This window comes from Nestor notabilis, unplaced genomic scaffold, assembly GCF_000696875.1.
Source record: "Nestor notabilis isolate BGI_N333 unplaced genomic scaffold, ASM69687v1 scaffold29567, whole genome shotgun sequence".
Taxonomy (NCBI): Eukaryota; Metazoa; Chordata; class Aves; order Psittaciformes; family Psittacidae; genus Nestor; species Nestor notabilis.
In genome coordinates, this window is record NW_009937359.1 from 8,799 (window position 1) to 20,133 (window position 11,335).

The 11,335-nt window shown below is 37.2% G+C and overlaps 1 protein-coding gene across 1 annotated transcript; it reads left to right on the forward strand.

Moving 5' to 3' along the window:
• Nucleotides 1-524: 524 nt before the first annotated feature.
• On the forward strand, nt 525-10,174 carry LOC104399365 (eukaryotic peptide chain release factor GTP-binding subunit ERF3A; the record flags this gene model as incomplete). The annotated part of the gene is made up of 10 exons (XM_010018801.1): nt 525-567; nt 920-961; nt 1,663-1,890; nt 3,523-3,556; nt 5,017-5,094; nt 6,299-6,479; nt 6,886-7,040; nt 8,437-8,577; nt 9,295-9,388; nt 10,094-10,174. Coding segments are annotated over exons 2-10 (1,014 nt in total), but the record flags the coding sequence as incomplete, so codon positions are not given.
• Between the last annotated feature and the right edge of the window lie 1,161 nt (nt 10,175-11,335).

Here is an 11,335-nt window from a genome sequence, read left to right on the forward strand (position 1 = left end):
ACTTCAGCCCTTGTTTCAGTTTTCTACTCAATGCTGATGTGAGATGGAGGCACAGTAGCATTGTCTGGATCTCTGTAAGGTGAAAGCGGTAGAACCTTTCCATGCAGTTGTGATACCAGACATGTATTGTTTCTTTGGATACAGTGAAACTGGTTTGACATTTTTAAACACCAGTTAGATACTAACACGTAAAATAACAAGCATGCCCAAAAAGGATGGACAGGCAAAATACTATGTATAGAAACACTGCTTCCTTTAAAACTTACTTTAAGTGTATCTTTCCCTGTGGGGAAAAAAAAATGGAACTGCTTTTAGAACTGGTGTGTTATTTTCACAACTTTCTGGCAGTGTTCTTTAGAAGTATTTGTGCTTGGAGGTTATATTTAGAACTGGTTTCAGGGGGGTGGTGGTGTTCTTAAATACACTTCTTGCAATAAAATTGGGAGATGGTCTTTTACGCCTAAGTGTGGAAATTGTTTACATCAGAGTATTTTAAAAGTTGAACCTTTTTCTCTGTAGGTGCACCTGTAGAGACTTCTCCAGAGGAGCAGACAGCCTCTTGTGAAGGTAATTGGGTTTGTGTTCTGATGGTACACAGCACAGCTCCATTAAACATGACTTCAAAAAAATATTGCAAAGAATATTTTTTTATTTTTTAATCTCTATGAGCCATTTCCAATCTTCATTCTCTGAATCCTCACACTACTATTGTAAGGCAGTGTGGTTATCTCTGGCTATTTACAGCTTAAAAGCCAGTCAAGCAAGGCACATAAAGACCAAGTGGTTTATTGAAGGTCATAAAGCTGCATGAAGCAGAATCTAAAAAGTTGAATCTGTATATTAAATATAGCATTGGCAGGTGCCCAAATACATGATAAATATGTGTCCTTAATTATACCTTTTTTTTTTTCCCCCATAGGTTCAAATGCTGCTGTTAACATGGAAATTTCAGAATCTGTTGGTAAGATGAGAATTGTTCCATTTCAGTATGATAGTACTATAAAATACTACTAGAGTGCTTTTGCTGAAGCATTGCAAACAAAATCGAAGAATATCAAGCCTTTGTATTTTTGGTCCTTACTAATTTTCATTGTCTCTTCATCCTTAGATTAGGAAAGAGGTAACTGAACACTAGTGTGCATTGACAGGTGCAATTGGATTACTTTGACGCTGAAAAAGCATCAGTGCTTTATTTAAAATTAATTTCATATTACAAAATAGTGCCATTGCTATATGTGACATGGAAATTGTATCTTCCTCCTTGTATTTATATGGCTTTTGAGGGAACATAAACCATTATCCCTCACCTTTTCTTCCTAACCATACAGTAGCATGTGTCTGTGGATTCAGACTAGCATGATGGTATGAGGGGACCTTTAGATTTCTTTTTTTCTCTTGTAAAATTGTTGCCTTTTTAAAACAGAGGTGTCTTAATCCCTATGAATCATAGTTTGCTGATGTCAGCACATAAGCTAGTTTGAAAGCTCTCAGTAATACTGTTTTCAGAAATGAGCAGCAGTTGCCCATTTTTATATAGAAAGACATTAACATACTGGGTAGTTGAAGTCTTTTGACTGCATCTTTGGGGCAGGGGCTTTTCTCAATAGTCATTGCTTTTAATTTCATTATCTATTCCAATATATATAACTGATTAATTTTTAGTGGAAAATGGAGAGACGGAAATGTCCCCAGAAGAGTCATGGGACCACAAAGAAGAAACAAGTGAAGTAGAGCTAGGAAGTGGTCCTGCAGGGGATGCAGGGCCCTCTGAAGAAAGTGCTCAGGAAATGATGGAAGAGGAGGAAGAAATACCAAAACCGAAATCTGTTGTAGCACCGCCGGGTGCTCCTAAAAAAGAGCACGTAAATGTAGTATTCATTGGGCATGTAGGTAAGTTTTAAGTGAATGTGAAGTAATTGGATCTTTGTGTTGTGTATTACCTAGAACTCTGAGGATTAAAAATGAATTCTGCTCTTTGTAGGGATGTACGTATTCACCATGTCTTGAGGTTAATAGGAACATTCATTGAATTCACTGAAGCTGCTCTGGAGAAATGAAAAAACTTAAAGGAGGTCTTTCAGGGGTAGAGTGACAAAGATAGAGTGCCTGTGTTCTCTGGGACACAGCAGTGTGTGTTCGTCATTTCTCAAATACCTGCTCCCTTGAGTGCTTAAGTGACATATCTGTGATGATAATCCAAAAAAAAAAAATTGGAAAGCAGTGATCCTTTTCATAGAATCATAGAATAGTTAGGGCTGGAAAGGACCTTAAGATCATCTAGTTCCAACCCCCCTGCCATGAGCAGGGACACCACACACCCAAGGCTCTGTCCAGCCTGGCCTTGAACACCGCCAGGGTTGGAGCATTCACAACTTCCTTGGGCAACCCATTCCAGTGCTTCACCACCCTCACTGTAAACAACTTCTTCCTTACATCTAACCTAAACTTCCTTTGTTTAAGTTTGAAGCCATAACCCCTTGTCCTACCACTACAGTCCCTAATGAAGAGTCCCTCCCCAGCATCCTTATAGGCCCCCTTCAGATACTGGAAGGCTGCTGTGAGGTCTCCACGCAGTCTTCTCTTCTCCAGGCTGAACAGCCCCAACTTCCTCAGCCTGTCTTCGTACGGGAGGTGCTGCAGCCCCCTTATCATTCTCGTGGCCCTCCTCTGGACTTGCTCCAACAGCTCCGTGTCCTTTTTATGTTGAGGACACCAGAACTGTACACAATACTCCAAGTGAGGTCTCACAAGAGAAGAATAGAGGGGCAGGATCACCTCCTTTGACCTGCTACTTGTTTTAAATATTTTCAGAGGGTTCTTTTAATTGTTATTATACTCCAGAATTATTGTTTAAAATATTAAAAACTGTAGAGACATAAAATAGTTGAACATAGTAGATGAACATAATTCAGAGATAAAAGAAGCATTTATGGCAAATTGTCCCAATTGAATAGCTTCAACAAGCTTCTGAAAAATCCACAGTCATGTCAGAAGTACAGAAAAAATATTGAATCATGAGTTTTACAGTGAATTCTGTATCTTTGTTTGTGTAGTCTCATATCACCTTAAAAGTACTGTAACTTAATCCTCGGATAATTCAGAGTGGAGTCGTAGAGAGTACAGAGGCAGTGGGCAGAGGTAATGTCCCAGTACTGAAGCACAGCCTACAGAAGTTAGAGTAAGGGAGAAAGGAAGCAGAGAGAGGGATTTTGCAAGAGCTTCCCACACTCTTCACTCACACTTTTGCTGGATCAGTGCTTGTTGGGGTTGTGTTTTTTTTTGTTATGGATAAGTTTGTGTATGAAAACAGATTTTTCAAAACTCAGTGTAATTGAATGAACAGTGAATAACTATGAAAACAAGGGAAGCTGAGAAGTGACTCAAAAGACTTAGATTGCAATTAAAAAAATATATCTTTAAATAAATTAGATGACCTTATTTATAATTTGTTTGGGTTTTTCGCCTAGGATTTTCTTTTAAATTATGGATGTCTTAATTTTGTTTAAATGTTTTTTGTTTTAGATGCTGGCAAGTCAACTATTGGAGGACAAATAATGTAAGGGAACTTAAAGTTTTTAGGATTTGCTGTTCTTTCTTGTGAATTAAAAATACATTAAGTAAAATGAGTAATATTTTCTTTATGGCTTTAATCAGCATAGATTAATATTTTTATAATAAAATGTTACTCTTCCTGTCAACTTAGTTACTTATTGTCCTTGGACTTTCTTAATTCCAGCAGATCTAATCTAACCACTATAGGAGTTTCACTTACTTAATGGAAAAAACTGTGCAAAGGCATACGTTATTAAATCTAAAAAACCCTGAATCCCTTTCTTAGAACATGACACTCTTTTTCTTCATTATTTTAAAATGCTGTTTGAAACTGCTTTATACCCTTTGTTAACTTTGCCTTTTTGGGGAAGATTTAAAACCCCCCCGAATATCCTTATTCCCTGGTGCTAATGCTGTCAGGCATAATTTGATTTCAAAATGTGAAATTATAATAGTTAATCTTTAAGTCTATTTTAGAAACAGTATCCAGAGTCTGTAATATTTTTGAGACAAAAATAAATAAATGCACCTATATCTAGCAGTTTATGAAAAGCCAAGAAATGGAAAGTTGTGCACGAAGAATAAATTCTCTCCTCCTGATGCAAAGTATTGCTATGATTTTAAAATAATGTTTCGGCAAAAGTGGGAAGTGTTTGTCTTGGTATCTTGTTTTGTTTTGACCAAACTGGAATGTTGGAATTGTCATGCTACATTTAACCTTGTATTTCGTGCTACAGCAAATTAGCATTTAGTGTCTGATTGGTTTGAGTATTATCCTTGTATGAGGAGATGCTTATTCTTCACACTCCTACCAATGTGTTATGTTCCTAAAGCTTTATGTGGTCTTTCGTTTTTGCAGAATATCCCTTCGTTGTAAGGGTGGGAGGGAACTGGGTGCTTTTACCAACTTTGTTATTAACTTTTTATTTATTCTTATCATACTTAAACTAAGTAGATTACTGTTATTAGAAGATCAAGTAGAAATATCTGAGGGAAAATATTAAAGTTTTAATATAAAAAATCTGTACACTACTCACTGCTTTTCATAACTGGAGGATCTCTCTTAAAATAACCAGTTTCCTTGCTCTATCTAAAGAGAATAAAACCAAAAATATTTGTGTGTGAAAAATTCTTGTCACAATTTTTACTTAATTTTGAAACATTGGATTAGTCTCAGAAATGGATGTAACAGATACAGTTCCTTTTCAAAACTTGTCTATGTAGAACATTTTACAATTAGGCTTAAAAAAATACTTTCCTCATACTTTTGCTAAAGTGGTACTGGTGTAATTTTTACATATCGGATAATTATGTGGTTTTTGCAGAGAGAAAATTCCACTGCTGCTTGCATCAGGGTGTTAAAGTTTTTCAAAATGATCTCTAGGGATTGTACAACTATTTAATGATTTGGAATTGTGGTTCTACTTTATATAAAATTGCACCTTCTTCCCTTCCCCTTCTTAGGTATTTGACAGGAATGGTTGACAAAAGAACACTTGAAAAATATGAAAGAGAAGCTAAAGAAAAAAACAGAGAAACATGGTAAGAACTTTCTGAAGGTAATCCTCATTGCACTGAGATGAAAATGGGAAACTGTTCTTTTAGTCTCTGTCCCTGTAGCACTGCCTTCTTGCTGGAATGAGTTTTGAGCATGTGTGTGTGTGTGGAATACCTTGTTTTCCTCCAGTACTTATTTAACTAAAACTGTATGAAATAGTGTGATTCACGTTGGAAGAGATTTTGCTGCTCTAGTGCTTTGGTAAACTTAGTTGGTAAAAACAGACACAAGGCAGACACTTTCCTTGGGAAGTCCTGGGATTATTCTGTCTATATGTCTTTCACCTGTGAACAGCAGACAGATATCTAAGGGACAGGGATTAAAGTGGTCGGTTTGGCAGACATGAGAAGAGAGCAAGTGAATGGTTTTGGCTGTCACCTTATTTTTATATGAATAAAGATAGGATCTGCAGTTCTTAGGCTTCCTTCCAAGCAAGACGATGCTGCTGTCATGTTTGGATTTTTTGTGGGCCTCTTGTTTGTTTTGGGTTTTGTTACTGTCTTTTGGGTTTTGGTTTTGTGTGTGTGTATACAGCACATACAGCAGCCTTTTTTCTCCTTCAAACAACTCCTGGAAAATGGATCTTCCTTTTGGAAGCTTTCAATTTTTGGCTGTGGTGGAGGAAAACGGGGGTTCATAGGGCTCTGGAAAAGAAGCAGCTGAAGACTTTCCTAGGATTAGAGGAGCAATCAAGCACTCATGGCACTCAGTGCTCCTTAATTGTATTATGTGTGGTGGGTGATAGGAAGGGTGACAAGCATCATCCCCCTGTTGGGAGATGACAATAGTAATAAATATTTCAGGTTCTTCCATCAAAACCCCTGGCCAGCTGGAAAAAAGAGATTTCCTTTCCCCCTCTTTTAGAGAGTTGCAGGAAGTGCCTCCTTGAATGCTATTTTTATTCTTTAAAATATGTCTTGATACACAACAAAGTATGACATACCTCTGTGTCATTATTAAAGGTCTTGTATGTGAGGGGAGCTGGCACTGGGCACTACAGCTCACTATATATACACAAAACACTGAACAAAAAGTCACTGTTGATCTTGGAAGTGCCTAAGTTCAGTAATGATGAGGTGGTTAAAATAGTTGAGCAAAAAAAAACCATGATGAACAAATTGTCATACATAAATTTAGTAAAAAATAATACAAAAATAGAATGTTTGTGGGGTTTTTTGCTTTTTCTAGGTACCTTTCATGGGCCTTAGACACAAACCAAGAAGAACGAGACAAAGGTAAAACAGTAGAAGTGGGTCGTGCCTATTTTGAAACTGAGAAGAAACACTTCACTATTCTAGATGCTCCTGGACATAAGAGCTTTGTTCCAAATATGATTGGTGGGGCTTCTCAAGCTGATCTTGCTGTTTTGGTAAGGCTAAACCAGATTCTTTTCTGTTAGATATACTGTGGAATTAGGCTTTTGATTTTTTTAGGTTTATTCTTTTGGTTGGTTACAGTGAGCAGAATTTTCAACTCTGAAGTCTACCAGGTTGAGTGGATTTTTGAGTAACTTCACACTTCATAGAATTGTCCACAGGTGTCATGAGACTTATATATATACATATATATATGCGTGTGTGTGTATGTGTATATATATATATATATCAGTGCAGAAACTCATGGGTAATATTGTAGATACTCCAGTCAGAGTATTTGGAAAGCTGTTACTAGTGTTAACTACCCAAAGTTATGTATGAATAAGGCAGGATTACCCATTGTTGATCATTTCACTGAGAGAATTGTAGAACTTTTATTAAAATGTGTGTTTTTAATAGGTTATTTCTGCAAGAAAAGGAGAGTTTGAAACTGGATTTGAGAAAGGTGGACAAACAAGAGAACATGCCATGTTAGCAAAAACAGCAGGTGTAAAGCATTTAATAGTTCTTATTAATAAAATGGATGATCCAACTGTAAACTGGAGTAATGAAAGGTGAGTTTAATATAAAAAAAAAATCTTTGTCACAATGTATGGAAGTAAGTCCTAAGTAATTTTTTGCATCCTGTTTTTGCTGAAAGAATGGTAGACTGGTGGACTTCAAGACAGAGTTTATCAAAATTGCAGGAAAACCAGAAGCACAGTGCCTCTCAACTCAGCTTGAAGTTCTACACTACGTACTTTAAAACATTCACTTTTACCTGTTTGGCTCCGTGCAGCCATGTCTAACAAATCCAGACATTCTAACATAGTTTAGTTGTTGACTTGGAAACTTTATGCTGGACCAGAAAGGAAGTGACTGTTCTCAGTAGTTCAGTTTGCCAGATTCTTGGTTGCTTGGCCACATTTCTGCTGCACGCCTAGCTTAGGTTTGGTGAGAACAGCAGTATCCTGTTCATCTGATGTGTCCACCCTGAATTACTTGGCTGCCTTCTTTTATGATAAGCTGCACTGAATAAGCAAGTCATGTATTTAAAGTGGTTTGTGATTACAGTCTGAGAAGGGGGAAGGGAGAGAATTTTGTGATGGTACAGGCCAAGTAAAAATAACTAGAAGTAATATAGAATATTTAAATAACTAATAAAAAGGATTAAGTTATTCTTTTCTGCCTTAATGCTCAAACATTACTAAAGGGTTTTCATTTTCCTAAGTGGCAAAACTTAGGTCTTTTTATGGCTTCTGTCACATCTTTCTTATCGCCCCTTTAAGCTGGATGCTAAAAAGTGTAACTCAGCCCTTCAGGAGATGCTTGTGTAATGACAGGATACCGTTTTCTTCTACATATAACAAGAGTTGTCAGAGAACTTGCTATGCTGTCAAGAATAGTGAAAGTTTTTGTGGAAAGCTGTGAAGGACTGTGCAGCGTTCCATCATCAGCCTAGTTCACTAAGAGAATAAGGCATGCCCACTTGTGCTGTCCTGCTCCTGCCCCAGCCTTCTGGCATCATTGAATTCAGCTGAAACGAACTGAGGAGAAGCAGTATAAATAAGTAGCATTAAATCTTAGGAAGCTATGTAGAAGATTGGAGGAAACTAAGTCACCACTAAAGTGAAAGCCTGCAGCATGACCTCAGTAGCTGTTTGCTTGGTCTGTCCTGCTAGCTTGGCCTGGATCTCAGCATATGCTGCTGCTTACCCAGCTCCATAATTGAGGTATATAGGGAAAACTGATGATGTATTATGGAGCAGAGGAGTGAGGGAGAATAGACAACACCAAGTTGTGCTGGAAGACTGGGGAGAAGATGCAAATAGGTCACTAAGGTTATTAGGTTTGCTTGCTGCTCACATAATAACGAATGAAATTACTGTGGGGTTTGTTTTTTTTAAGGCATAGTATTACGTCATGATGAAATAATTGAAAACATCTCAATCTGCTTGTCATATTTAATAGATACGAGGAATGTAAAGAGAAACTGGTGCCATTTTTGAAGAAAGTTGGCTTCAATCCCAAAAAGGATATTCATTTCATGCCCTGCTCAGGACTGACTGGAGCGAACCTTAAAGAACAGTCAGAATTCTGTCCTTGGTATATGTATGTATCTTAAATTGAACAACTTGGATATTTGCTGTATTTCAATAAAAGTAAATGCTACCTTGCAGCTAGGAAGGAGTGTTGTAGCTCTGTTCTAAAGTGCTTGAGGAAGTACAGTTGGAGCAGCAAGAAGAGAGCTGTGCAATGAGCCAAATAAAAGCAGTATCTAACTGCAAAGGCTTAAGGTTAGCAGGCTCTATGATAGTATTAACAGTACTCTTTGGCTTTGCGAGTTTTGAATTTTCCGGTGATGCTGCAGTTGACATGTTGCTAAAATGAGTAATAGTTTGATGTGAAGTTTGCTTGTAGCTGTATTATAATTAGTGACAAGCCATGTCTTTCACTGGATGTCATGTTTTCTGATATTGTTCATGGCAGATATTAATGAAAATCATGTTTGGACCTAGCTTATGGTTTTGTATTTCCAAAGCATATTGCACATCTAGCAAGATTCTCAAAGGAATAATCAATTTGTGTAAAATTTGCCTGTAATGTAACTTAAAAACTACATGTATTTCCTGAGAACCAACCTGTCAGCCAGGGTAAAGTGGACACTAATGATTGGATGTTAGGATAGATTTAACTGTCTTAGAGGTCGCTGTTCTTATTGATGAGAAGGAAAATAATTCCCTTTGTTGGGCTGCATTTATCCATTCTGAATAGTTTTGCAACAGAAGGGTGATCATGAAATTGAAACAAATGCCTTTGCTCTTTTAGTGGACTACCATTTATTCCATACCTGGATAACTTGCCAAACTTCAACCGTTCAGTTGATGGACCAATAAGGCTGCCAATTGTGGATAAATATAAGGTACAAATTAATGGGATTACATTATAAATAGGCTGTTTTCAGAAAGCAGTAAATGGACTATTTAGTGTATTTTTAGCGGGTATATTTTTTCTTTGATATATCTACATTTCCAACTGTAGCATAGAGACAGGGAGGGGAAGTAAATACTTTCTGGCATTATGTGAGACTCCTCAAATATGTGATCTTTCATGAGAACAGTTTCCAAACAATTAAGTATAGCAATGCTAAATCATAGAATCATAGAATAGTTAGGGTTGGAAAGGATCTTAAGATCATCTGCCATGAGCAGGGACACCACACACTAAACTATGTCACCCAAGGCTCTGTCCAACCTCGCCTGGAACACCGCCAGGGTTGGAGCATTCACAACTTCCTTGGGCAACCCATTCCAGTGCTTCACCACCCTCACTGTAAACAACTTCTTCCTTATATCTAACCTAAACTTCCCCTGTTTAAGTTTGAAGCCATTACCCCTTGTCCTACCACTACAGTCCCTAATGAAGAGTCCCTCCCCAGCATCCTTATAGGCCCCCTTCAGATACTGGAAGGCTGCTGTGAGGTCTCCACGCAGTCTTCTCTTCTCCAGTAACTTCGTAGGGTTAAGAAATCATGCATAGAGTTAAATAGAGCAGAGTCTTTTGGAAAATGTTTTCCATTTTTATGTAACTTCTTTTTTTTTTCTTTTTTTTGTGTGTGTGTCTGAAGGATATGGGCACTGTGGTCCTTGGGAAGCTGGAGTCGGGCTCTATTTGCAAAGGACAACAGCTTGTAATGATGCCAAACAAGGTATAGTTAGATTTAGATATTAAAAAATGTTACTACCCAAAAAAAGAGCTTGAATCTTAAATATATTTATTACTTTAAATCAGAACATTTTCTGTTGCTCAGTTGAACACAACTAAGCTTTCATGTTTCACATGTGTGATATTTCCAAGTGTGTGTGTGTAGTTCCTTAGAATTCAGAATGCAGCTTGTCTCTCCTTAGTAAACTCAATTCCTGGGCTGCAAATCATTGTAGTTTATGTGAACTGTGGTTTATTTTGCATTTGTGCTTTGCATTTTTGGCCTGCAAAACCTTTTTCTGCTAGGGTGACTGTTGCTCAAAACTTTCCTTGTATTTTATTTTTTTTATCCTTTCCCCTTCCCCCTTTTTTCTTTCCTCAAAGGGAAATAGGAAAAAAATTTAAAGTATGCAATCAGTACACTGTGTTCCAATGAAAGACCTAAAGTTTGCTTTAATTAAGTATAGGTTGGTTGTGCAGGTAGGTGGCTGTTCTATAATGTAAGATCACTATTTGGAATCATTGTGCTGCCCTGAAGAATGCAAAAATTTAAAAATGAAGGATGTGAAAACATAGTTATGAAAACATAGGGGAAAGGCAGTGGATGAGAGTAGTGTGCTCAGCTAATGGTGGCATTTGCTTCCATTGGTTTCTTATAAAAAGGGTTTGGAAATGTTGTTCTTACCTATCTATGTCATCTCGATTTAACCTGACGCGCTTTTCTAATTCCATAGGCTGAGGTAGTTTGCTAGAAAATGTCTCAATACTCAAATGTGCAGTAACTCTACAGCCTATTGAAAGTTGGTATTTCCTAAACAAAATATACTAATTAGACTGACTTCCACATCACTCTTCTCAAGAGCTGCTGAAAGTTAAAACTAAGCTTAGACAGTTTGAGATTCTGCTTTTCAGGTTTTAAGGTAATTTTGCAGACAATGGCTTTCAATAAAACTGCTTGACATGCATCTGACACCCATGTGATTTTGGGGTTGATTAGGAGAAATGTATAAACTGTAAATGGCTGTAACTGAACAGTTACAGAATTCTCAGCAAATAGCTAGTGCTTTTGATGACGTTTTTTTTTTCTCATTTCTTTGGCAGCTAGTGAGAATTGAAAAACTTTAGGCAGCCAGAACAATAGACCTTTCTGAAACAACTCCTTAAC